Raw genomic sequence first — 27,488 nt, 5'->3', positions numbered from 1 at the left:
GATGGTGGTGCTGGTGATGATGGTGGTGATGGTGATAATGGTGGAGGAGGTGGTAGTGGTGGTGATGGTAGTGCTGGTGATGATGGTGGTGGTGGTGATAATGGTGGAGGAGGTGGTAATGGCAGTGGTGATGACAGTGATGGTTAGACCCAGGGCAGTAGTGACAAAGTGATGATGATGATGGCAATGGATGCCCAAATTAAATTACCATACATCCGTGCTTTTTGAACCCTTTATCCTAAATCATCTGCAGCTCATTTCAGAGGTTGCTGAACCCCAAGGTCCATTGTTCTATCCACACAGGGGACCAGGGCCATGGGAGGGAGGCTCTGAGAAAGCCCCTGCTCAATTGTTGAGCTCCTGTCTGTCCTGGCTCCAGTCATTCAGGAGAGTTGCAGCCCCACCTGGAGTATCTACACCCTCGTGGTCTGGGCTGCCCATTCGGTGTCCCAGCTCCATGCCACAGTCCTGCTGTCCTGGGTGGACCTGATCCCGTCAGGCAACTCCCAGGTCCCCAGGGCTGAGCCTGAATGGGCACTTGCTGAGTGCTGTCTCCACTGAACATCGTGGCCACCGTGAGAAGCTCAGAACGATTGCATCTGCCTTCTCGAGTGTCCCCAGAGCCTCCCAAAGGCCATGTGAGCATGACTGGCCCTTGATGGCTGGCTCCATGCCTGCGATGCAGCCTGGCTGAATGAGCCTGGTGCAGGGAGGTCTGTGAGGAGATGGTCAGTGGCGGCCTGGGTGGAACTGTGGGGCTCAGAGAAGAGGGCTGAGCTCAATCTGCTCACAGCTCCCTTCTCCCCTGTGGTGGAAGATGCTCACAAAACCAGGAGGAACTGGGGGAGCACTCTGCACCGTCAAGCCTGGCCTGGGGCTTCTTCTAGAAAGGGCAGGGGACACCCACACTTCCTGCCACTTTGTGCAAAGCAGTCTTCTCAGACATGTCCTTGCCCTCCTCAGAGTTCCCCGAAGAAGCAAGGCTGGAGTTAAGGGTCGCTTTATGGGAAACTGAGGCTTAGGGAGGGCTTTGACCTGCTGGGGATGACAGGACCTCCACCCCCTGCCCCTGCATCCTGGGCCACACACCCTCCCAGTATTGGGACAGCATCACCTAAAAATGGGTCCAAGGTCCTGTGGGCATGGGAGGGCCTCTCTCACCCTTCTGAAGGGTCCTCACACCTGGCTCTTTCATTCGCCTCTAAACTGGGACGTCTCATGGATGGGGTCCTAGAACCCTGTCGAGAGAGAGGCTCACAGACACCTGCACATGGTGAGGGGAGAGGGTGGCATCCAGGGCTCTCCTGAGAAGTGGACGTGGCATGTTCCCCTCCTGCCACTGGAGCCAAGTCCCCAGCCATTGTGCTCCCCGATCTGTGGCCCAGAGCTACTCCCAAAGCCTCTGGGCTTCAGTAGTACCCAGGGGAAGTGGGGTTTTTACCTAGAGCAGAACAGTAACATTGATGCAGCACTTAGGGGCAGATGTCACAGCTCAGGAAAACCTGGCTCCGTCACTCTCTGGCTGTGTATCTAGGGCAAGCTGAGCAACCTCTCTGTGCCTCAGTTTCATCATCTATAAAATGAGTACAGTAATGGTGTCCATTTCATAGGCTGGTTGGGAGGATTAATTGTGTTAGTGCACATCAAGCACTTGGATGAGCATCTGGCAAACAGTAAGTGCTCCATAAGTGCTTGTTAACTCTTTGCTCTGCTGCTAGAAGGTGCCAGCAGGGGCTGCTCCACTGGCTGGTAGTGGTCAGCATCCTCCAGTCTGCACAGGCTGCCTACCTAACATGTGCCCGTGACGATCCAGAAGGGCTATGGGGCGATGCTAGGACCCAGCCTGGATCTGGGCTCTGTGGGCCAGTCAGGGCTGGTCCCCCAAACCAAGGAGAGGCATGTCCACCCTGGTCCAGGCAGAGACGGCCACCGAGGGCTCCCTAAGTGGCATGGTTCCTAAAACCAAGAGAAAGGTAAGTGAGCTCTTCCTTGGCCGCGCACAGGGCGTGCCCAGGAGGCCAGGCCCTCCCACCTGCCACCTCTCGTGCCCCTGTGGCATGGGAGCAGCAGGCGCTCTGTGTTCTCTGCTCAGAGTGTTGTATTGAAGACTCTGGATGCCCACAGTCCAGCGACCTTGGCAGAAATTGTGCCTGTCTTGGGCAGGAAGTGCCAGGACCTAGGTGGCACTCTGGGGCTGACTGGTGCTTCCACCCTCCACCGCGGCTCTGCTGGAGATGCTCAGGCAGGGCGCAGCTCGGGTGGCTGAGAGGGGCCCCAGCTCCCCCTAGTCTCACCCCACCCCGGAGGGTTTGCTTTCAACAAAGTGGGGGTTACAGGTCCCAGGTTCTCCCTGCCAAAGGCACCCACCTCCCCGCTGCCCAGTCCAGGACACACACACACACACACACACACACACACACACACACACACGGCAGAGGTCGGCCATGGGATGGGACTCCTCTGTAGACTACAGACTTCCCTGACTCTGGGTCAAGAAGCCACCAAGCTATCCCTGTGAGGTGCAGCAGTCCCACTTCCAGGCCTGGGCACCTCCCCGCCATGTCCCAGGCAAAGATGAACCAGGTCTGAGCACCTGCACACCTGGGTGGAAGCTGAGGTCTTGACCAGATCCCTGGCTTCTGCTGAGAGGCCTCCTCCGGGGAGCCACATACCCAGAGGGGACAGTGGAGGGCGTGGCTGGCTGGGCCACGTCCTCTCACGGGCTCTGCCCTGCATCTCCCCTAAGCTCTGTGGCTGGGACTCATTCAGGATGATGCCCTTCCCAGCCAGGATGCTGGAGAAAGGACCGAAGGGCCACTTACAGAAGCCTGGACAGACAGCCTCCACACTAGCTCGAGTTCAAAGACCATCCTTCAAGCCCCTGAGAAGCCAGCATGGCTGACGGGGTAAAGGCCCTTTGCTGCAGGGTCTCTGGGCAGGAGTGGCCCCAATGGCACCTGTCTCATTGGGACACTGGGAACCTGCTTCTCTGAGGCTCCAGGAACAATGACTAGTCCAGAACCTTGACCCAGTGGGCCTGGGGAGCTGGTTCAGAGAGGGGTGAACTTCTTCATGACAAAAGAAAAAGGCCCCAGAGCTGGGCACAGTGGCACACACTTGTAATCCCAGCGGCTCGGGAGGCTGAGGCAGGAGGATGGTGAGTTCAAAGCCAGCCTCAACAAAAGCAAGGTGCTAAGCACTCAGTGAGACCCCATCTAAATAAAGTACAAAATAGGGCTGGGGGTGTGGCTCAGTAGTCGGGTGCCCCTGAGTTCAATCCCCAGCACAGACAGACTCACCAAAAAAAAAAAAAAGAAAAAAGAAAGAAAAGAAAAAGGCAGAGCTCTGTTTGGGTCCACGTCAGCCAGCGCTGATGGAAAGGAGTCCACGCAAGCTCCTTCGCCCAGGGCAGCCTGACACACGCCACATCCCGTCGCAGCCCAAGCCCTTCTTGGAGGCAGGACAATGGTGATGATGGTGGGAGGCACTGTGGCATCCGGACTCAAAAGGAGGCTGTGCATTGGCCAGGGAGGAGCCAAACCCAGGCAGCCCAAGGATGGGGCAAGGCCCAGGGGCAGTGCGTCTGGACTGTGCAGCAAAGTGCAGGTGCCCAGGACGGCAGATGGCTTCAGCAGTTGAGGCTGTGTCCCGAGGCCCAGCACTTGACCAGCAGAGGCCCCTACGGGGAGTGTGCCAATGTCACTCGACTCCCAGCGGGAGAAGTGGTGATCTGGACTTCAGCCAGGGACAGCACTTGGGCACGTGGGGGGTGGTTTACAGGTGCCTACACAGACAGCAGAGAGACGTGACGGGTGGGAACAGCTGTCCAGCCCCAGCTACTACATCAGGCCCCCACCTGGCCACAGGTGTTTGTCCCTGAGATAAACCAGTCGCAAAGCCCAAGGGAATCCCAGATGCATTCCAGGGGTGCTCTTGAAGTTCATGGTGAGCGGAAAGTGGACGAAGAATTTCCATCCTGTCCTGAATCCCTGGGCCTCCCTGGGGCTTTGGGCCAGCCTACCTCCGTGTCCCCTGTCCCTACCCTTCAGCTAGTGACCTGAGTGGGGATGGGAGTGGAGGTGGCTGGACCCTAGCCAGTAGCCGTGCTCCATGGGGTGGATGAGGAGGTGGCAGGTGGCGGAACCCTTCATGGTAGGGCCCGAGATGTCACGCACAGGTGGGAGGGAGGCTATGCCACTCTGAGGTGGAGGGGAGCTGCTGTGTCACTGAGCTAGAGTGTGGAGGAGGCTGAAGAAGGACTCAGAGGGAAGGGCAGAGATGGCAGAGGGTGGAGGAGGCCGAACCTGGTGCCAGGGCGGGCCCTGGCATTGAGCCCTGGGCACGTGCTATTTACTCCAAACAGATTCTCCTTCACTCACCCAGAGAGAAGGTGGGGAAAATGAGTTTGCTGGAATTCTAAATGGCCTTCAGCAAATTAAAAGGTGGAATCTGGCACGTGTGTAAACAGGCCTCCATTCAAGCCAGAGAAATGGTCACCAAGTGGCCCCTGGTGCAGGGGCCGTGCCAGGCACAGCAGGGAGAGATGAGAGAGAGGAGTGGGATCCCGGCTTTACCTCTAGAAAGAAGGAAGCAGACAAGCAGATGGGCGGGGAAGAGAGAGATCTGGCATTTTTTCCATTTGCTCATGACCTCTCCAAGGCTGCTGTGGTTCGGACCCCAGGAAAACTCATCCCCAGCCCTGTCTGGCAACGCAGCTGCCCAGGTAAGTGGGTCTGCTCTGCAGGAAGGAAGAACAAACCCCTATCTGGGCCACCCTGAAGTCCCAAAAGAATGTAAATTCTGGAGGAAAAAAAAAACTACTTCCACTGATGAGCTTTCTATGGAGTGTATATTTAGGCCCGATCTTATAAGTTCCTGAAGGAATAAAGATGAAGAAATGAAGCCCCGGAGCGGGGTGGGGGAAGCCAAGTGTGGAGAGTTCCAGACAGAAGCCCGTTAGGAGTGCTGGCCCTGGGAAGCTGCTTCGGGGACCGCAGCCCAGTGGCTACTTACGCAGCAGGCCCAGAGAGCCACCAGGGCCCCCGCAAGAATGACGGAGTCTCCAAGAGGAAACTGGCACCATGGGCCTGAGCACACCGAGAGGAAACCCAGGAAAGCAAAGAAACTGTGGCAAACGGCAGGCTCACATGGTTAGACTAAGGTCACCACTGATATCCTCAGCCCCACCCTGGGAGGCCACCCGTGGAGGATGGAAGAGAGGAAGAGTTTTGAGGGTCTGTGGGTTAGGGGCTCCGACCCTGGTATTCCATAGTGGAAAGTTAGTAGATAATGTTCCAAATTGGAGGAAAACTCAAAATAGCTGTGTGCACATCACTTAGAATCGGAGGAGACACAGCAGGCAACAGCTGTCAGAAGTGGCCGCCTCTCAAGAACGAGATGGGGAAGAGCAGCGGAAGTCAGGGGCTGTTGTCTCCCTAATAACTTTATGGCACATAGGACATTTTAAATTATGTGCATGTATTAACTCTGACAAAAATAAAAACTGAATTAAAAGGTGGTAATGAGTGCGCAAAGCCCTAGCCACACTTTTGAATCATTAAGCTCTTTAAAAAAGTGTGCACAACACGCCTGACTTGCCAGTCGGTGGAAGCAACCCCTCTGCGTCCCCTCCTTCTCTGCCCGCTCACCTTCTCTTCGTGGCAATGTCTTTTAAACCACCTTGTGGATTAGTCTGTGGGTGTGGGCGTGTAATCTGCCTGTCTCACTGCAGGATGAAGATGGGGTCTCAATCCTGTTCACTCTGCATCCCTGGAGCCTGGTCTAGGCCCTGGCCTACAGAAGATGCTCAATACCTGTGGACCAACACCAACTTTCTGAGAAGCCCTGTGCCAGTCAAGGGCTTTTCCAAGGCACCACGAAAGAAGCTGGAGCATTCAAAAGTGCTCATTCCACAGGAAGTGGCTCAACAGTACATCTAGTAATAGCTGGAGTGCAGGCTCTCCAGCCTGGCCCGAGAGTACCCACTGCACTGTCCACAGTCCAGTCTGTAGGCCCGGGCCCACCATCGGCCCCACCGTCGCAGCCTGAACACGAGACAGAAATGGCTGTCAAGAGGTTCCATGGCGAAGGCACAGTGGCAGCAAGGACCAGGGCCCTGAGGCCCCCAGGCAAGGCCTCTGCCTGTCCTTGGGGTGTGGGTGCCTCTACACAGGAGCATGATGTGTGTGGGAGGGTCATCTCTCCTCAACACAGGGGCTTTCATGGGGTGAAAGGGTGCAAAAGCCACCCCAGGAGGGCAGCTCCCTGCTGAGTGTCCCCAGGTCAGTGGGGATCTGGGGCCTGGCCTTCCTGCTGGGGCAGTGGGTGCCTTGGAATTCTATCTTGGTGACTCGATGGCTCACCCTGGTTTAAGATTCCTCTTCCACTGTGGACTAAGAGGCTTTGGTTGTCTGGACTCTCAGAGGTTCTCTCTGCCCTCAGCCTCTCCCCTGGTCCAGAAGGGTGAGGTTCCTGGGGATGCTGACCAGACTACACCTCCCATAAGACCAGCCCCTTCAACCAGGCCTCCCGACTATCTTGACCCCAGATGCTCCACCTGGCAACTCCCAAATCGCCTCCTTCCTACCCCAGCTGATTCTAGAACCATCCTCCTGCAACCTGGCTCTGAAAGGCTGGACGGGAGCCGTTCAGGAGCTGGAAATCCCCCCTGGGACTGGAGGCTGTGAGAGCTCAGAAACGTGGGGCTTCTCACTGAATTTTTCTTTCACAGTGACACGGGCTGTTTCTGTTTCCTGAGAGGAAAGACATGTTTCAGATGAATTCTTGACCAAAAAGAAATGGCAGAGAGCAGGAAACCCTCCATCTGCTCTGGGGAGAAGTGCAGACAGACCTGGCTAGCACAAGGCTCTCTTCAGCCCCCCCCCAGGGCAGGCCCCCCGGGCTCTGGCAGTGGTCTCTTCCTCTGTCTGCAGTGCACGGCCCCCTCCTGGCACCCGGTATTGTGTTTCAAGGACTCTCTATGGATTAGGAACAACCTGAAGGCAGAGGCTGGGTCTTATTCCCCGTGTCCCAGTCTTGGCTAAGAGGTGGAGGGGCGTCATGGTGTGGGCTGTCTCCATGTGCCCCCAGCTGCCCATTTCACTCTCTCCCTGCTTGGCACCCCAGGAGGCTGATGTCAGACCGCATCTCTCCATTTCCTCGGTATCTTGGGTTTGGCCACTGGAGGACCCACGGGAGACCTGAGAGGCGCAGAGATGCTGGGGGACACGTCCTCCCCTTCCTCTGCGTCTCCACCAACTCCCAGCGCCATCCTGCTGGGCAGACCCTCCCTGGGGCTAAGTTTCCGTCCCCTCGGCTGCTGTCCTGGGGAGCTACTGCCCCATGGCTGCTCTGGCTTCATCAGCCCCATTTGCTCCCTGGACCTGCCCTGTCCCTGCCCTGTCCCTGGACCAAGCTGCCACAGCCCCTGGAGGGAGCCTTCCCTTCATGCTCCTTCCCTGGTCATCCCCTAGCCCTCTCAGAGCCCAGCTCAGCTAAGGCAGGGCAGCACTACCCTGATGAGATGCTAGTGCGAGCTCTGTCGGTCTGTCCTTCCCAGTGCTGCAGACTCGCCCTGCCACACCCACAGGTCCCCCTTTTCTGCACCCTGAGCAAGAGCAGGAGCATCCAGGCGGGTTCTCACCCAACACTGGAGTCAAACGTATTGGTAAAGTGGTGCCATGGCCAGGGCTGGGCTCTGGAGTCACATGGTTCTGGGCTTAAATTCTGACTTGACTGCTCCCTGGTTGTACCGTCCTGGGCAGCTCCCTAACTCCTCAGGGCCGCAGTCTCCTCATCTGCAAATGAGGCTGTTTGGAAAGAGATGAGGCAAAGAGGAGCCAAGAGTGTGGGTGAGGGGGTGAACCCGGTGCCTGACGAGGAGTTGACCACAGTTATTCCCTGGGTATTTACTGTCGTTTTAGAGACTGCCCTGCAGCATGGGCACTGGAGAAGGGGCGTTCTGGGCTGGGAGGTCCATGCCCAGGGCATGGCCTGTGCTGCTTGCAGCAGCCACGCTGGGTCCTGCTCCTGGGTCTGGCCTCTTCCGCTCACTTGCCAGGACACTGTTGGCCCCCTTCCTGATGCTTGACCATGATTCATTTTAAGACTTTCAACTTGATGACGTTGGTCTCTGCTTTTGAATTATTGAGGTGAGGTCGCGTATGCCAACAGATTTAAAAGAGGTAAATTAAACGTTTTAGGTGTTATGATCATTCTTCACAGGGACGGCAAGGAATCAAAAACACTTTCTTAGATACACCGTATTATTAACAACTCCCATTACCCTTTGGTGTTTGGCAATATTTTTTGTTCTTTTGGGTTGCGCCGGGCCTGACACACGACCGGTGCACGTCAAACGCTCGTGGAATCAAACTCCCTAAAAAAAATGGGGCATCGTGACTGAGGTTCACTTTAAAATATTCCAGCAACAAGAAAGAAAGAAGAAGAAAGAGGAAATAGACGCAGCAAATACAGCAAAACCTCGGAAACTGCGGGATCAGGGCGAGGGCGGAGGGAAGTTCCTTGTACAGTCTTTCCGCTTCTTATGGGCATCAGCAATTGTCATGATTTTAAAAAGTGCTGGAGTGTGGGTGGAGGAGCCCGGAGCCCAGCTGGTTCTCCCCGGGACTGGGCACAGTGACACTCACCTTTTTATGGCTTTGTAGCAAATGATGACGAGCACAGTCAGGAACACCAGGGCGGCACAGCACACGGCCGCGATGATCACCAGCCCCCACCGCCAGCTCTCCTCATCGGGGCACGAGGTGGAGTTGGGAACTGGAAGACACCGGAGCAGCTGAGTCTCGGGGGGAGCATCAGAGGGTGCCACCGGCATGGACCTCCTGGACGTCATTACCCCCAGGAAGGCCCTGTGACCTTTCCTGCAGTCCCACCCCCAGCCTGCAGCAGATGACATCATGCCTGGCTCCCAGCCAGCCCCTCCCCCGTGCCGCCACCCCGGGCCTGGCGTGCGCAGAGCAGGGGTTAAGTGCCGCGCCCCGGCCATCCATCCTGCCTTGGCATGAGCTAACTGACAGCCGGGTCAGGTTTAATCTCCCATGAAAAATAACAGAACATCTCATTCTCTCAGTGGAGGCATTAAATCCGGTTCCACTACAGGTGGGGGTGGGGAGCGGGCTCACAGGGGACTCCAGGGGAGGAGAGAGAAAAGGAGGCCGGGAGGTCAGTTTCTTAAGCTAAGTGTTGCAAGAGGCTGGCTCTGTGCAGCCCTGGGTCTGGCCTAGTGGGGACACCTGCGGTCATCTCAGTCTGTATGGGGGTGGCCAGAATGTGGAAAAGTGTCATCAACAAAGCACCTGGCACTGGGTGCCATGAGCCCTCTCATTGTTCTCCCACCCATGAAGTCTCTGGGGTGAATCTGCACCCCCTCGATATGGGCCGGGTCGGGTGCCTCTGAAGCACGGGTATCAAGAGGCAGGCTCAGGTCCCTCTGAGAAAGCAAAGACACCGCAGAGCTTCATCCCAGAGCCTGGACTCAGAGCGAGGTCCTGGAAAGACCTGGCACAACTGGAAAGTCATGCTGGGGACGGCAGAGGGGCCGGGTGGGGGAGGAAGGAGAAGGAAAGGGAGGGAAGGTAGAAAAGAGAGAGGAAGAGGGATGGACGGCGGACAGACCGACAGTGCCAGCCTTGGGCAGGTCTTCAAGACACAAGAATATACCCAAAAGAATCAAATATGCCCAGTCTCTGTCCATGCAAGAATAGGTGACTTGAGGACAGTCCCAGGACTTGGGGGACAAGTGAGGACCCTCCTAAGGACAGGCAGATGGTATTGTCATTCTGATCCAGGGGTTAACTCCACCTCAAGTGCACCCCTGACAGCTTTGACCAAGGTGTCCACCTGCAGAGGCCACAGCCCATCACGACACAGAACATCCCCACACCCTAGAAAGTACCTCTTTCTAGCCAGTCCCCACCCTGAGGGCAATGGCTATTCTGATTTCTAAAATCATAGATTAGATTTGATTGTTCCCGACATTCACATAAACACAATCACCAACCAACGTCTTCTTGTTTTTCCTTTATCCAGAGAGTGGCGGAGACTCGCTGCAGGTTGCACACTTGAGTATTCCTTCCTCTCTGTAGCTGAGCAGAACTCCGCCATGTATGCTACCATTTGTTTACCTGTCCCTGTTGATGGACACCTAGGCTATTCCCAGGTTTTTGAGCTGCCGAAAGTCGTGCCTGTGAGTCTTTGTGGAGACATGTTTTCATATTTCTCTTGGGTAAACACTCGGGGTGGGGCTGCCGGGTCCTGGGGTCTGTGCAGATTGGCCTTAAAAGGAACTGCAAGCTGCTTCTCCCCAATGCTCCCATGGAAGACGCAGAGGAGATGGAGAGAAGGTGGTGACTGAGTTGTTACTGAATTAACAGGAGCTGGATTAAGAGATCCAGGAAGCTATTATGCACTTCCCTGGGGGCTGGCGCTGAAACACCATTAGCAAATGCAAGGTCCTCGGGGTTGGACCTCAGATCCCACGTATAATCAGCTGTGCTTCCCATGAAATGGCTGGGACAAGAATGCCACTGGGCTGCCCCAGCCAGGGCACGATCAGGTACAGGATCCAAAGTCTGAATAAACTCAAGTAAGGGGAGGGCGGCCCAAAGAACTCCCACTTACCTCTTGAGGAACTTGCTCGATGTCTTTTCTTTTTTGAAATATCAAACCCCAAATCCTTCCTCCCAGCTCCTCAGTTGAGGTGTCCCTGACTTGGGCAAGTCTTCCCAGGGTGACCAGACATAGATCCAGGCCCCTGCTCTAAGCAGCAGTCGCCGCGGGGGTCAGACATACCATCAGATCACGCAAGGGTGCCTGTCCCCACGGGGCCCACCTGCCAACGCCTTACCCGCTGTTCTCACTGACAAGGAATCGGTTCTGGTTTCTGTGCCAGGGGTTGTTCCCCCGAGTAGCAGCACTCGGAGATTTGTGTCTTTGGTGGTCACAATCCCAGCAGCTACGGGCACTCATGACAGTGAGTGGGGTATTAATGCCCAAGGTAGAACTGTCCCTTGAAAGATGCCCACAGGGCGAGAAATTCCATCAACTCGAGGAGCCTCACTTGGAATCACTCGATTCCACAGCTCCTCCTTCCCCTGCATAACCGTCAATGGGGTAGGAATGTCCTTTGTATGGTCACTTTTCAAAACACAATGGATCCTGACAGCCGTAAGCTCTAGCTGAGTGTCCCCCTCCGCATTCAGAAGAAGCAGCTTTCCCAGGGGCCAGGCTGGAGACCTCAATCTTTGGGCTACCCGCCAGGCCTGCCCCCGCCTCAATTTCCCTGTGCTGGATGTGGCCAGTACCTCTCTCCAGAGATGACAAGGCAGCTCATCGTGTGGGTAGCTGACGGTTTGTACCTGAGAGGACAGTGACCTGAATGTGCTCATTCATTCATTCATCCACCAGATACACACGGAGCGCTCTTGCTGCTCGGCACTGTGCGGGGAGCTGGGACTTTCAAGATGAATCAGATGGAACCCGCGCCCTCCCTAGGCCTAGTGCCAGCTACCCCGTGAGTCACTACAAAGCTGACTGAGACCTGATCCTCTTGCTCAGGAGCCGGCAGTCTCCAAAGGAAGAGGCACGCACAGATTGCTACCCTGCCAGGTGAGGTCATCTGTGGCTGCAGAGGAGGTGGCTCAGGGGCAGGAGTGATGCCTCGTGAGAGACAGGGAGCAGACAGGGGAGGCCAACGCAGTCAGACTGTCAAGGCTGCCGAGTTCCTGCCTCCTCTTGTCACTCTCTCTGCACTGATGGAAAGGCAGGAGGTGTCCTGGCATCTCAGAGGTCGCCATACCCGTTCCGAGTCTCAGCGAGGCTTTGCCTGCTGTATTCAGGAAACATTCCTGTTGCCTAGAGGGATGGTGAGACTAGACTGGCCACCAGAGAGGACAGTTTAGAAAGATCTAGGCTCGTTTTGAATTCATCCGAGGAGCCGCGTTCTTAGGAAACATATCATTAAAAGCTCTGGGACTTCTAGCTGGATGCAGTCGCACACCTGTAATCCCAGTGACTTGGGAGGCTGAGGCAGGAGGATGGCAAGTCTGCAGCCAGCCTGGGCAACTTGGCAAGGCCCTGACTCAAAATAAAAAAAACAGAAGGGCTGGGGTGGAGCTTGGTGGTAGAGGGCCTCGGGCTCAATCCTAGGTCACACACACACCAAAGAGCCAGGGGCTGCTGCTTCCACCCACCCCCAAAACACAAACCTGCCAAAGACCAGATACGCAAAACAAGGGTCCTCACAGCAGAGGACATTAGGCCACAAGAGTCAAGAACCGAGTGAGGCGGGTCCTGCCCTGGGCCCACCTGCCGCCCAGACAGTTTCTCTCAGTGGTGCCGGAGGGGAGCAGCCTGGCAGGGCCCGCCAGGGGCCAGTCCAGGGAGCTCCCAAGACAGAGGAAGCCTGTCCCCAGGGGAACTCTGAGGAGAGGAGCGAAGCCCCCAAACAAATCCCTGGCTGAGCATGATCGGGCCTCGCAGCAGGTGCTACAACAGAAATGGAGGCGAAGAAGCCACCCTGCAGGTGCCTGCAGAGGAAGCAGGAGCAGCGGGAGCTTCAGATGCCCCCTGGACGGGTCCCCAAAGTTGAGCCCACGGGGACCAAGTGGTTTCTAGGGAGAAGTGGGGGCTGGTGGCTCCACCCCAGGTCCAGGGCCACAAAAGAACTGTGAGCTCCGGCCAGCCCTCCAGCCGCTCTCAGTGATGGACGCCTCCCCAGGTTCCTCGTGGGTTTGTGGCTATCGCATGAGATGACAGAGGCAGAGTTCCTGTGGTTCGGAGGAGCACAGCCGCCTTCACCCAGCGATGACTGCAGGCTCACCATTTGGCACCGTGGTCACGGCCCGATTGCATCTCCCCTTGTAGCAGTAGGACACTGAGGACAGAGTCGGTGTCCTAGGACAGCTTCCAGCCAACTCGGCCCACTAACCCCGGGGATATGCAACCCGGGGAACAGCTGGCTCCATCAGAGCCAGAGCCAGCTGTTTGGAGAAGTTGTGCACAGATGTTTGGCTGTCGGGGGACTGAGCCAGAGACGAGCGAATCAGACAGCAGTGCATAGTTTGGAAGCAATCTGTTTCGCAGCATCTCTTTCAACAGTAATGCGGTCTGCTTCCAGGAGAAGGGAGTGACAGCCGTGTCATTTGTTTTAAAACCACTTTTCCACCTTGAGTCGGAGGCTCCCTTGGTGGCTCAGCCTCTTGGCCCTGTATGTGGCCTGCTCAGGAGGCCAGCCATTCGCTCACGCCACATCCTGCTTATTGAGCGTAGCCTGAGTTTCAGGCACTGTTGGGACACGGTGGGCCTCGGGGACGTCATCAGAGTCTCTCCCAACTCCCAAAGTCTTTGGTGACTCATGCGTGCCCAGGGGCCTGAGTGGTTTCCTTCGGTCCCCAGGAGCTGAATGTCTCGGCTTAACTGGCCTTAATTACAGTCAGGGGAGGCGGCTGCCCACAGTGGCCCTCTGCCTCCAGCCTCCTCCAAAGCCCAGTGACCAGCCCCACTGCCACGTCAGGCCAGTGCCCGCTTCTGCAGTCACCAATGCTATGGAGATGGGTGTCCATCTCCTGCCAGGGGCGAATGTCCATGAACCTGCTTCCCAAACAGCAGACAAGCCCTGCCACTCCCAGGGGAAAATGAAGGCAGAGCTGTGTGGGCTGAGGTCACCTCTCCTACAGGGGTTCCTATGGGATCGGTGACGCCACCAGGCAGAGGTGACAGCAGTCACAGGTCCCCACTTCAAGCGACGGTCTAATGGCACAGTTGGTCCTTCAGTGTGGAGGGCCCCTCTCTGGACTCCTGAAGGGTCCTCAGGAAGTTGTCCAGTGTGTGGGACTCTGAGCAAAGAAGTGCCCAAGGGTCTCAGTGTCACCCCAGTGGGCTGTGACTTCTCACTTCTGTCTGGCTCACGAGAGCAGCAAGGGGACAGGGAACTTTGTCAAAGGCTTGTGAGGTGGCAGAACCTGTGTCACAGACCCTCAGGACAAAGGAGGAAACCGAGGCTGTGCCCATGGCCGCACGGGGACCAGGCCCTGGTCCTTGTGACTGTCAGTGCTCTTTAAGAACCGTCCTAAAGCACCACAAATGGTGCAGGTTCTCAGGAGCTCCTTCCTGGGTGGACAGCCCTTATCCTGCCTGGGGGCCCAGGGCCCGGGCCTGTTGGGCTGCTGGACGCAGACTCAGTGTCCACTGAGGAAGGCGCTTGTGAGGGCAGGGGCGCCTCCTCCCTCTCGCGCCCCACCCCACAGAGCCCCATTGTCTCTGGACACAAGGGACTGACTCTCGGGCCACCGCTCTCCACTTATGGACACCAGGCATCCACGGGGAGGCCTGTGCCAGGGGCGCCCACCTCCCACAGGGGCCCCGGGGCCAGCGTGGGTGTGGGGCGGCTTGCCGGTTTCTTGCCCTGAAGGGACCAGAGTACATGGCTGGACTCACAAGTCACAAGGACAATGTTGAGTCTCGGGGCTTGCGCCGACCTCTGAGATCAGCCCCCACTTCTGGGGAGAAATAAGAAATTGCCTTGGGAGTTGCTCCAGCTGGACAGGACACCCATCTGTGCCCTGGCCTGGGGGCCCTTCCATCCCTTCTCTGCTGCTGGGACGCGGCCTCAGGCTTCTGGATCTTGGGCAAAAACCCCCCTCTCTTAAGTCTTCCCGATTCCTCCCTCCGGCAGGAAGTTACCAGCACTCAGCAGAGGGAGCGGGTCCCTGGGGTGCCAGGCTTTGGGGAGGTGGGTTTCCCATGGTCTTAGCCGGGCTGGTTATCCCTGTCCTTCTGCTTCTAACTGGCTTAGGGGTGCGGTGATTCTGGCTGGTGACGGAGAGGGAAGGCCTGCTGGGACTTCAGGAAAGGGCCTCCTGGCCCTGAGGGAGAGACGGGGAAGAGGCAGGCCCCTCCGCCTGGACACCACGCTGTCCTTTTTGTTCCACAGCAGGGCAGCTGATGTGGCTGAGGGTCCGGGGAGCAGGTGCTCTCGTGTGACATGAGGGGATCCTTGAGGGGCAACTTCTGAAGGAAGCTGGGGTCTGTCCAGGGAGCCCATCCCGCGGGTGTCCGGGTGGAAGGAAGGCAAGGCAAAGGGGGGTCAGGAGCGGAGGCGGCTCTCGGGGGCTGGAGGGGGTGCGCCCTGCACAGGGGCGCCTGGGCCCAGGTCCCGGAGCCCAAGGTGCGGGGAAGGCGGGAGGGAGGCTGGGGGCAGCCATGGGGCAGGGGGGATGGCAGGCGCGTGGGAAGCTCCTTTTGGATTATGCCCATCACCTTAGTGAAGAAGTGTGAGGGCAGGACAGGGGCTGGTGTCCCAGGGACAGCAGCAGAGGTGCAGCCAGGTGTCTGGGTGGGTGACGGACCAGGGAGGGGAGGAACGCCAAGGGCCCTGTGGGGTGGACGTCAGGAGCTGGAAAAGCCACCCCTGGTTTTGTCCAGACCCTGAGTGCAGGGTGGAAGGGGGGTCTCACAGAGAGTGGGGACTCTGGGGACAGTGCCCAGAGGAGGAAACTGAGGCACAGAATCAGGTGGAGCAAAAGTGGGCCCCTCACTGCAGTTGGCATTTGAACCTGTGACGGAGAGATGGCCGACAAGCCAGCGAGCCCCCAGGGAACTGTGGACGGCTGAGATGCTGGGAAAAATGAGACAGGTGCCCGGCAGGGAGGGGGAGGGCACCCTGGGAGTGGAAGGGGAGAATGCTGTCACCGTGGGCGTCAACGACACCTCTTTGAAGAAGGGACATTCAAGCTGAGCCCCGTGGGGAGGGAGAGAGGAGGTGGCCCTGTGGAAAGGTCCCACGGGGTTGGCCTAGGCTGCCAAGGGTTGGGATGGGGCCACGGGAAGCTGGCACCCCAAGCCTCTCTGCTCCCCTGGCTGGTGGCGGGTGTCCCTGACGCCCAGGGTGAGGGCTCTGGACCCCTCCATCTGTGGCTCTAACCTGGGCCCGTGCTCCCTGGACCACTGGCCCCTCTGACCTGTTTATTCTGCCCTGTATTCTGGGCGCAGAGCCCAGCCTGCTCATCATCAAGAGCAGTGTTCTCAGGCTGGACTCCTGCGGGGGCACTTCAGTAACCTAATCCATTATTAATAATTGTCTCCATCATTCCTGGACCTGATTAGGAAGGGAGAAGGATGAATTGGGCCTGTCTCTCAGGCGGGGGCAGCCACGGCTCTTCCCCGTGCGAGGGAAAGACGAGCCGAGGCCGGAGCAGGCGCCCACAGCAGTGGGGGGCAGCTGGCGGGACTCATGAGGCTCCTGATGGCAGCTGAGGACCCTAGTTCTTCCCCCACAGAGCCCTCCTTGTCAGGCTCACTCCTTACTAGTGCAGTGTGACCTTTGTTCCTTACCCTGGGTCTCCTCCCCAGAGCCGCTAGGCCTGCCGCGCCCACCAGAGGCCCAGCTACACCAAAGTCCCCCACTCGCCAGCTTCAGGACAGTGCAGCACTGTCCAGAAGTGACACTCTGGGGCTGCTCTAGGAAGCTCCGGGTGACAGAAGAGCCTTCCAGGTGCCGTGAACCGTGCTACTTACTGGGGACAGGACCCTGCCCTCAGGGCGATCATGATCTCCTGGAGAATGGACGCGAATTAGACTATCACCAAGTAATGCAGACCTTGATCCCTGTGTCACGAGACACCTACCTGTGCATGGGCCTCATGAGCTCATTTCTGCTCGTGAGAGGCTCATGCCCTGGAGGTGGGAGTGCCCCTGGGTATACGTGAAACGCCCAGCAGGCTCCCCGCACCTCTGGGACACCCAAGAGATGTTGGGTGACTTTCTCTCCTTCAAGAGAGCTCTTAAGCAATGATGGGGGCCTTGGGAATGCCCAGCCTGGTAGAGTCGGCTGTGTCTAAACTTTTATAACTCTTTGAGGTCAACTGGACCAGTGGTTGACAAACTCTGGCCCCAAAGCCAAGTCTGACCCACTGCCTGTTTTGTAAATAAAGTATTATCGGAACACAGACCTGCCCTTACATACTGTCTCTGACCGCTCTTGTGCTGTAGTGGCTGGTCCAGTAGTTAGTGACGGACACTGTGTGGTCTGCAGAGTTTGATATACTTGCTATCTGGCCTTTTACAAAAATTCTTTCTGCCTAAATCAGAAGGGCTCTTGCTTAAGATTCAAGGCAAACTTGAATCGTAAGCTTGGTTGAGTGGGCTGAGAGTCCACTGAAATTACACCCCAAATTTGTATTTTGCAAAAAAAAATATTCCATTCCTTCTGTCCCTCTGGCTTATTTTTTAAAGGGCCCTTTACTCCAAATGTCATGCCAACATCCTAGTAGGAGTCTCAAGGAACATGGCACAGGGCTCCATCCTGTCTTGGAGTTTTAGCAGTGATAACATGGCGAGAGAACAAAGATGACAGACAGACAGACAGACAAAGTTTAGATCCTGACTCCGTACACCACACCCAGACAAAGCCGTCTAAGGTCAGCAGCCTTGGCCTCCCATCTGTCAAAGGGGCAGCAGTCTTTCCCACAAGGGTGGTGGGAGCTGCTTCCCAGCTGCGGGCCAGGATGCAGGGGACTGTGCTCTGAGTGCAGAAAAGTGTCACCCGAAGACAGTGTCACCTCTTTCCCTGGCACTCGCAGCCCTTCTTTGGGACGCTGTGTTGAGGCTGTAGAGAAGTCAAAGGTGCCAAGTGTGAATCCAGCCCTGCCGCTGGCTGGGGACAGCCCTGAGGCTGAAGCCCTTTTTAGGATGTGGCCTGCCACGGTGCTCTCACTGCCTGTTCCTCCTCCCTTGGCCTCACGGTTCTAGGTCAGGAGCTCACCACGAGGTCACCAAGGCGTGGAACGCTCCCGGTGCCTTCATAAAGCATCCAACCAAGACAAACCCATCTCGCTGGGGTTCTACCCTGTCTTGGTTGGATGCTTTAGGGACCCTCTGCGTTCCAATTTCTTTCCAGAATCACCCTTTGCTAGTTCTCTGGACGGAGCCCAAGTCCTGTTTAAAAGGTCCCTGTTAGGTGAGGCTAAGACCCACCCCAGGCTGAGAAAAAATCGCTACTGCTCATTTGGACTTTGCTTAAAGAAATGAAAAGAAAAAAAGGGGCGGGGGGAGAAACCTTACATGTCTATGGTTCTGGGACAAAACCCACAATATTAAAGAGAAAAGTATCCACACTGATGGCCCAGAGGTGACCATCCAGCCAGTAGCCACCAACCACTTAAATGTGCTGACTTAAATTCAAATTAACCGAAATTCAATAAAGCTAAACATTCAATCCCCCAGTTACACTGACTATAATTTAAGTGCTCAGCAGCCACATGGAGTGGACAGTTGCCACATTGGTCATTGCCATCACTGCAGAGGGCTGGTTGAGGGCGTGGGGCCAGAGTGCAGGAGGGAGCACGCTCTGCTCCCTGTTCTAAAACGGGCAGCAACGGCTCCTTCTCTTGTCCCATGGAAAGCAAACCAAGACAGCCACACAAAGGCCACCGGTGCTGTCTGTTGTCACAGCATGGGCTTCTCACTCTGTCCCTGACTCTTAGATCCCTTCCTGCCAGAGCGGGCAAGGCAGGAATGACTATCATTTTACAGGTAAGGAAACTGGGGGCTCCTCGGGGTCAGAAAAGCCAAGTCATAGTGCCCTGAGGAAAGTGACAGTCACAGCTTTTGGGTGGCTGCCCTGGGACAATGAGAACCACAGGGGGCCCCTCCTCACAGGTCAGCCCTGGTGAGCTGGGAGAGGGCCAGGGCACCTTCTAACACTCACAGTCTGGTGTGGGGAATCCCTGGGCCTAAACAGTGGTCTCTGTGTTTTTGAGACACTCACAAAGCGCAGGGCTGCCCGGGGCCTACCTTCCATGATGGGCAGATGTGCCACTGTGTGTGCCAGGCCTGGGACCGCGAGAGTCCTGCTACTGCCATATCCACGGAAAACTAACGACTGTGTCACTTGGTCTCTCCAAGGCCGGGGATGCCGAGACTGGGCAGAAGGCCCCACCTGGCAATCAGCCCCACCTGGGAACTTCACCCTCTCTCAGACAAGCACCTCGGTTTAAAGATGAAGGTCACACAACCTGGGCGCTGGCATTGCCACTGAAACTCTGTGAACCTTGCAAGTCACTTCATCTCTCTGGACCCCTATCTGCCCAATGGGAGTGGTGACCTTGGCCTAGGGCAGGGTCCTCCAGCCGGCTACTCTGACATTTGTCCTTGTTGCAGGGGACCGTCCTGTGTCCTATCAGATGTTTGGCAGCAACGCTGGCCTTGCCCACTAGATGACAATGACACGTCATTCCCACTTGTGATGGCCAAATGTCCCCTGGGAACTAACCCACCCCTGGGGAGACCCACGGGACTGGACAATCTCCAGGGCTTGTCGGGGCTCCTGTGCTCGGTACAGAGACCAGTGCGTCCCCCACGGGCCCAGCCAACAGGACAGACCTCCCTGGCTAATCGAAGGAGTCAAACTTGTGGCCTTCCATCTGTGACATTCTGAGACTCCAAGCCAGTTGCCTTCAGAATGACCCCTGGCTACGGAGAGGCTGCGCAGCGGAACTGTCCGTAACAGGGTCCCAGAAGAAGTCGAGGCATTATTTCCAAGGCCTCCACGATTTTCTCTGCCAAGGCAGAAGACAATGCGCCCTTGCCACCCACAGTCCAGCTCATTCTACATCCGAGGACAAGGCCCCCATTCACTCGGGGCAGAGGTGGAGGGGCCGAGGCTGGGAAACGGTGGCCTCTGGCCTTTTCTGGTTGCCGGCGAGGGTGACAGAGAAGCTGGGGAGCAGGGGACAAGCGCTGCTCATGTTGCCTTGCTTTCCCCCAGTGGAAGAGGGGGGCATAAACCCAGGGGTGCGCCTCATCTCCCGAGCCCACCTGGCGGACACTTGCCAGCCTTCCTAGGTGGAAGGCCCAACCGCGGGGCTTCTTCGAGGCTGCCGGAGTGCAAGCCTCACTGGACTGGAGAGGACCCTGCCCCCTTCCAAACAGCACCATCCCCCACGGCCGGAAGGGAGCTATTCCTGCCAGGCAGCTCCAAGTCGGGGTGCACAGGCCAAACCCCAGGATACGCTAAATGCCCTAACATGAACTAGGAGCAATTTTCCCGCTGTGAAAAGGTGCTATGACCACGATTTATACAAAGTTTCCACCATGACTGCTTATGTTCATGTAAAATGCCACTGCAGAGACGTGCCAGGCTGTCCCTGAGCCGGTTCTGGGATTTGCTGGACATCTACTGGCAGATAAGCAAACGCCTAAGGTTTCAGAAACTTTTGTGGAGGAAAAGAATTATATTAATAAAGTTCAAGGCCAGGCACGGTAGCACACGCTTGTAATCCCAGGAACTTGGGAGGCTGAGGCAGAAGGATCACAGGTTTGATGCCAGGCTCAGTAACTTATGAGAACTTGTTTTTTAAAAAAAAAAATTTTTAAGTTTAATTTGCTTCATAAAAACAACGATAGCAGGTGCCGCCTTGGCCGGTGCCCGCACATCACCTGAATGAAGTCTCCTGATCCATCAGGAGATGTGCACGTCATTGTCCTCGTTTACAGAAGTGAAAACAAGTCCCGTGAGGAGAGGTCAGTGGCGGAGCCTGAATTCCAGGCAACCTGACCCCAGTGTCCCTCTTCCTTTTACCACAGCCTATTACAAGTCAAGCAGAGACCACGGTCCTTGGATTTGGGCAGCAGGGCCTTGGTCCAGCTTGAAGAACAGATATTATCATCAGCCCGGGGGCCTTGATGTGAGGAGAGCCCCTAACCGCAGCCCCGGCCCCTCCAGCCTCTCCCCAGGGCAGAGGGCAGGGTTTTGAAGTTTGTGAGCCAGACCTGGGGTGAAGGCCTCATTCACTCATAGCTTGCTCCCCAGAAATGAGATAAATAAGATTCTCAGCAAGGGAGACATGGGGGGTGCTGTGTCATGTCATTTTCGGGAGGAATGCTCCCCCTTTAATTCCTGAGAGTCGAGAGCTCCCCAAGTACCACGTGCCCAAACCCAGGGTCTTTGTGCTCCTGAAGAACCCAGCCCTGCCATCTGCCATCTGCTCTTCATTTTCCATGACAGCTGGGCACACAGGCCACCCAAATCAAGTGCTCCATCATTTTCCTTTGACAGGAACATTACTGGGGCCTCAGAGGTGAGACTGCCTCAGACAGACAGACAGGGTGACACTTCAGGAACCAACCAGCGTCCACCTGCTTTAGAAAACCAAAGTGACCAGGACCAGACACGCCAGCCAAAGCCCTGGTGGGGCGCCCACTGCCTGCTCTGGCTCGGCCCCCTCACTAGGAAATGGGGTGAGGTCTCTAAAGAAAGCCTTTTGGTGCTGCCGTTCCACAATTCCAGAACCATAAACCAGGACCAAGACCTAGATAGAAGGTTCTAGAAACACCCAGAAACTAGGTGGAAAGGAATTGAAGGCCTGAGGTTCAGTTATCCTCCCCAGAGGCAACCACTACAGAAACCCTGAATCCTCATTTCCTTCCACTGACCAATGTTTCTAGAATCTTCCAGATCAGGCAGACAACCCATTTGAGAGTCTAAGCATGTACATATTCCAAGTGAGAGCGCTCCATGTGTACTGGGATTCCATCACTCGTGAGCTATAATGTGTATTTCTCATAACGTATTTCAGCAGTGCCTTCAAATCAGGGTGAGAACAGCTGCCTTCTTTATTTAGAGCTGAAGGTAGGGTCACTCTGGATGTGCCACAATTTATCTAGCCACTCAGGAAGGGCTATTTTTCAGACGTAGGACCTCAACCTTTTACAGGTGATTTCCTAATGCAAAAGGAAGTTCGGCACCAAGATGAATCTGGTAGCAACCCGAGCCAAGCAGAAGCAGAGCCGAGGTGCTCCTGAGGAATTTCACCTGGCCCAGGCACACCAGGTGGGGACTGCCGGGCAGTTACTTAACCTCAGGTCCACCCCTACACGGGGCTGCTTTCCTAAAATCCAGGGTTCCAATGTCCAAGCAGAGCCAACCTGAACCCCAGGTCTCTGATAGGCACCGGGACCTTTTCCAGAACCTCTGTTAGATGGAGATGTGGAAAACCAGACAGGGTGGGCTCCCCTGGCCTTGGCTCTGTCCCAAACCCACCCTGGGGCCACTTAGGCTCCCCTTCCCACCAGCCAACCACAGGACGTGAGGTCTGGGCCTTTGCCCCCGGCCTTCCTGGAGAGGTGTAGCAGGGCCCAAGCACGCCAGAGAGCACGGCCCCAGTGCCCTGCTCGTCCCTCCCCAGTCACCCAAGCAGCCTTTCCTTTCCTTTCCTCTCTGATGACCCCACACTGTTCCCCTGGTGACCTTTAGGAACTCTGCTGAGCCTTTGCTCCTACATCCAATGACAGCACCCGGAGATGTGGGTTCTTCCAAAAGAATAGAAAAATCAGGATTTTAAAAAATGAAGTATCTTTGATGGTTAGGTACCATTTCCTCTCTCTCTCTCCCCCCCTCTCATTGGATGTGGCCTGTTGGCCCATTACTATAGTTCCCAGTATGGCTGGCATTCTTGTACTTCTTAGGGGCAGTGATCTGGGCTGCAGCCTCCGTGACAGATGGACTTCAATCTGTCTCTTCGGGAACAAAGAGGGAGACGAAGCTGTCACCCCCAAACACGGTAAGAAAAACAAGGGCTGCGTTCTCAGGACCGAGCCTGTATCTGCTGCTCCCTGGCGGCCCTCAGCTTCTTAGCCAAGGGTGAGCGGGTCAAAAGGTCCACGGTGGCTGCTCCTGGCCCCTGTTCTCCTTCCCCCAAGCCAGGCCCATGGCTTCCAGTACCCGCTGGTGGCCGACTCCCCCACTCCCAGCTTCAGCCCCAACAAGTCCCCCAATCTGACTGTGACTCAGCACCTCCACTTGGCAACTTCTGAGTTCACACGTCCAAACTGGAGTCTTCATTTTTCACCCCTCAAGCTCCTCCTCCCCCAGTTACCCACTCCCCTGGGTGGGAGTCCTCCCTGACACCCCCTCTGCAGTCCTCCCTCCATGCCATCCACCAGTGGGGACCGCAGCCAGTTGATGCCAGTTGTCCTCCTCCACACCAGCCTCCTCTCTGTGTCCCCCGCCATCCTCCACCTCGCAGCCTGAATCAGACACCCGCACCCCGCTCAACCTCCTTCAAAGGCTTCTTGCCAAAGAAAGCATCAACCCAGTCTTTTGATCCCGGCCTTGGTTAAGTGCTGCTCCCATTTTAGTCACTCAGGTTCCAACCCTCGGAGGGAAGAATCTGGAAACTTTCTGAGCTGCATTGGAAATTCCAGGGCTGACACCACAGGGAGGATGGATGGCTTGTGGGTTTGTGGTTAGAGTAAAGGAAGGAAGGAAGGAAGGAATTAGTGCTGTTACTTAATGGCTGCACCTCAGAGGCAGCAGCAGTTAATACCTGTCGGCAGCCACCGCCACCCCGGGCCCCCTCCGATCCTCTCCCACAGAACCTTGAGCCCCTGGGTGGAGCCGCCAGAGCTGGTTAATCCCACAGGGCTTAAGGGCCCGAGAAAGCATCTTAGAGTTGGATGCGGAGATAAACTGCTTTGCTGGTTATAAAGCCCAGAATGTTCTCAGAGATGAGAAGAAAATCCTTTGTGTATTTCTGGCTGTGAAGGAATCCAGTTCTGGCCTGGCCCGGGGAGGGGGCGTGGGGAGGGGGCTCTGCTCCACAGTGTGTCTGTGTCTGAGGCCTGGCGGGGACCAGCGCGCCTCTGTGTGGGGTTGTCTGAGCTGTCCCCGAGTCTCTGAGGTGAGCTGGGCATTCCAGGACATTCGGACAGGGAGGAGGAAACATTTAGAAATTTCGAAAGCAGTCAGACCAATTGGGTAGGTCTTCAGGCATGGGATTCTGCCACCTTGGGGCCAAGAACACGAAGAGAACTTTGTGCTCAGTGGAGATCCTCCTCGCAGCGTCACTAAATCATGACACTCGTCCGAACCCCAGGCAAGTTCCACCTTGGGGGAACCAGCCAAAGACAGACCATCACAGAAATCAGGGAAAACATAATTTTAAGAACATGGCCCAATACAAGTACCTGGCCCCACAGGACGATTTAACAGTTCAATCTGAAATAATATTCACCAGCAGAGTACAACAAGAATCGGATGAAGGACACAGCCTGTCCTCCAGCCATGCACGGTGTCCAGGACCACTACTAGGGTGTCCTTGGGTCAGTTCAGTGTGCCACAGATTTCCCAAGTACCCATGAGAAGACCCCAGGTGACAGCTTTGTGGGTGGGCTCAAGGGACACTCATTTCCAGGTGTCCTTCTCTTCAAGTCAGTGGGGTCACAAAGGCCGGTGGAGACCCCCAGTGACACTGATAGCAGCTCTGAAGACTGAGACGGATGGCGTGTTACATCTCCCTGCTGTGGGCAACCGTAGGCCCTGGGGACGTGGTTCATAAATTAATCTGGATTAGCCCAAGAGTAAAAGAGAACCATCAGAAGAGACAGCCCCTTCTTCCCACAGTCACAACGCAGGTGGCTGAGTTTTCCAAAAATGGAAAGAGCCACCTCTGCACAGGGTACCCCGTTAGGACTTGAAATCGCTGCTTGGGAAGAAGGCTCAGTGGCTAAGCAGCATCTCTGCAGGGTCCCTCTAGCACAGGAGGACGGGGGCAGGTCATTGACCACCACAGGCCAGGGGCACCCACCCTGAACCCAAGTACCAGCAAACAGACACCCCGTCTCCAAATACACCCTTGACTGAAAACCAGGTGGAGTAACAGTCACTTAAGGTGAGAGAGGGAAGGGCGAGAGAGGACCAGCGCTGCCCTGGGTGGGGACGCAGGGGAGCCTGGGCCAGGAGCATGAGGGGCGGGGTGACGGGAGGAGCTCATAAATCCAGCGCTCCTGAGGGTCACGATGCCAACGTTCAGACCCAGAGGAGGCAGAGACCACCTGGTGCTCTGGGCTTGGCAGAGGCCTCAGTCGGGACACCATGGTCTGGAAGCTTCCTGGACAGCCTGGCCTGGGACACTGGAGCCTCCCCCGAGTCCCTCCTCCAGAGGCCAAGGGGCTGTACAGATGCCACCGCCAGGCCACGGCGGGTCCCCACAAGCTCCAGGAAGGCCCTTGATACAGGGCCAGCAAGCGCCATTCCCACGCGCAGCCCGGCCATACTTAGAGAAAGGAACAGAATGGAGAGGTGGCGTGAATCGAGTCCCCATTAACCAGGTCGTGGAGGGAATGAAACACGGCCAACGTCTTGGCACCATCTTAGAAAGAGACGGCTGCCTCCGTGAGCAACCCGATAGAGACACTCGGCCCCCCTCCCGGCCCCCCTCCCGGCCCGTGAGATGAATGGTCTCCGTGCGCCCCGCAGCCAGGTGGCTCTTCCAGCTGCATCTGGGAACTGTCACCTCTCTTTCCCTGAGTCACTGTCCCAGTCCGAGCAGCCTCTTCTGTCACTTGGACAGCACTGTAGCTATGCGCTGGCCTCCCCCACAGCCCCTCACCCTCCAACCCACTCACGGCCAATGACTGTCCTAAAGAGCAAACCCATCAGTGTCACTCCCAAGGCTTTCCGCAGCAGCACTCGGAAGGAAGTGTCTCTGTGCTGCGTAAATTATGGTTTACCAGCCTGTAACCCCCTTTTAGGCGGCCCTCTCCCCATCACAGTGCCTGGCAGGGTCATCTTTGGGTTTCTTGAACCTGTTGGTTGCTCCCGCCCCAGGGCCTCTGTGTGCAGTCCCATCAGCCTGGAACATTCTCCCCGGTATTGACAGGGCAGGTTCTTCTCTCCCTTCAAAGTCCAGGGGAGAAGCTTCCCCGACCTCTGTCCAGCACGCTGGGCCTCCCCTCTTAGAGTCTTCATTTGGGGCCTGGAATTACCCCTATAGCCCCAGATGCCCCTGACTGCAGCGCCTGGCCCGGAGTCCGTGTCCCTAGGTGTCTCTCAAGTGGCTGAGTGAGCCCTTGAACACCTGCAGAATCTCCCCGGGACACCTGCTCCATCTGGTTCTTGACTGGGAAGCTAGAGGGCGTCTGGGCTGGGACTATTCTGCTTCCGGCATATTGAGTGTCCTCGTTGTTATTTTGACTTCCCGTGTCCCCTCGACTTCCTTCATTGATCACTCTCACCATGATTCTTAGGGACACTCCAAACCCCTTCTCCTGCCCACAGAAAAAACCTCCCTTGATGGTCAGACGGGCTCCCATCTGGGCCAGGGCCTGGGCACTGGTATTGAGGTCTGAGAGGCCACTCTGGGGACGCCTATCCTGCGGTCCTGGGGTGCAGACAGGGCACCCACTCCGGGCCACTCCCAGAAGCATTAGCGTGACACAAGCTCACCTCCCACTCAGGGGTGCGTTCATTCCCCCTTTAACTACGGCTGCAGCAGGGACAGGCTGCCTAGTTCAAGCCTTGCTGGGATCGGAGCGAAGGCTCCAACTGGCTGGCTGGGAGGTGACACCAGATGGCTGTGTCCTGCCTCAACACCACCCCTGCCCCAGGCCATGCTGGGCAACAGCCACTGTCACGGCTTGGGCAGGATCCACGAGGCCCTGGCCATGCTCTCTGTTCCCATCCTGCCCCCCACTCACCTGGGACAGCACCCATCAGGCAGCAGGCTCCTCTCTGGTGCTGCCTGGTCCCAGAGGCCATCGCCTCTCCCCTGTCACTGAGCCGGTGTCCCTGCTTCTGCCCAACGCCCACTCTAGTCCTAACACAGTAGCCAGGGATATTCTGTTGGGAGCACTTCCAATGGCCACACCCCTGGGCTCTGTGGCTACCCGCGCCCCCTTCACACTGGCTAACGAACCCCTGGCCAGCAGGGGGCCAGTGGGCGGCACAGCCAGTACCTCCATCTCACCTCCCGCCTGGCTGTGGCCACGCTGGCCTCTGCTGCTCCTCACCCAGCCAGTGGTCTCTGGTGGCTTTGGTGCCTGCCTCCCTCACCCTTAGGGACAGCTGAGCCCAGCTGTTCTTCCACCTGGGCGGCCTCCCCAGGTCCAGCCAGCTAGTCACTCCCTGTCCCCTCCAGGTATCTGCTCAGGCTGTGACCAGCCCCCCGGCACTTCCCTCTCAGCACACAGCTGCCAGCTCCAGTCCTCTGCTCACGACCCCCAGCTGATGCTGACCCATGGCACCTCCAAGGTGAGGCGACAATTCCGGAACTCTGGGTCTCCACTATCATAGCACCCTCCTCACCACAGCTGGTCACCTTGTCACCGTCACCTGAGCCCTTCCCTTCCTGACAGTGGCCTGCCACTGAGCCCTGGGGGTTCTCCAGCCCTGCTCCCAGCACGGCCTGGCCGGGCAGGGGTCCTATGCCCTGGTCCAGCCTCTTCTCGCTCCCCACCTCAGCTGCCCCCAGCAGTGCTCACTACAGACGGCTTAGTCTGCGGGCTCTCCACTCAGACCTGCCGAGCTGTGCCCTGCCTGGGACGAAGTCCAGAGCTCCCCCATCCCCGAGGTTTCCCGTCCTGCCCTTCCAGCTCACAGCTCGCCACGCCGCCATCCAGGTACATTCAGGCCGGGGACAGCGGGCTCCCTTTGCCCAGGTGCACCCTGCCAGGTGCGCTCCCTCCCCTGG

General features: G+C 56.9%; 1 protein-coding gene across 6 annotated transcripts in view; it reads right to left on the bottom strand.

The window, feature by feature from the left end:
* Positions 1-27,488, bottom strand: part of Prima1 (proline rich membrane anchor 1) — a 48,543-nt gene that overhangs the window by 4,155 nt on the left and 16,900 nt on the right. For 3 of the 6 annotated variants that reach the window (XM_076849720.2, XM_076849722.2, XM_076849719.2), the window contains exon 4: positions 8,649-8,778. In XM_076849720.2, the coding sequence (XP_076705835.1) occupies positions 8,649-8,778 (130 nt within the window). Of the gene's footprint in view, positions 1-109; positions 1,239-1,788; positions 1,957-8,243; positions 8,378-8,648; positions 8,779-27,488 lie in introns of those variants that run through there. The other 3 variants (XR_013090732.2, XM_076849724.2, XM_076849723.2) reach the window with 3 other exon arrangements.

Source organism: Callospermophilus lateralis, chromosome 3 (genome assembly GCF_048772815.1).
Source record: "Callospermophilus lateralis isolate mCalLat2 chromosome 3, mCalLat2.hap1, whole genome shotgun sequence".
Lineage (NCBI taxonomy): Eukaryota > Metazoa > Chordata > Mammalia > Rodentia > Sciuridae > Callospermophilus > Callospermophilus lateralis.
Note: the sequence above shows the minus strand (reverse complement) of the source record. Positions and strands in the feature narration are given on the sequence as shown.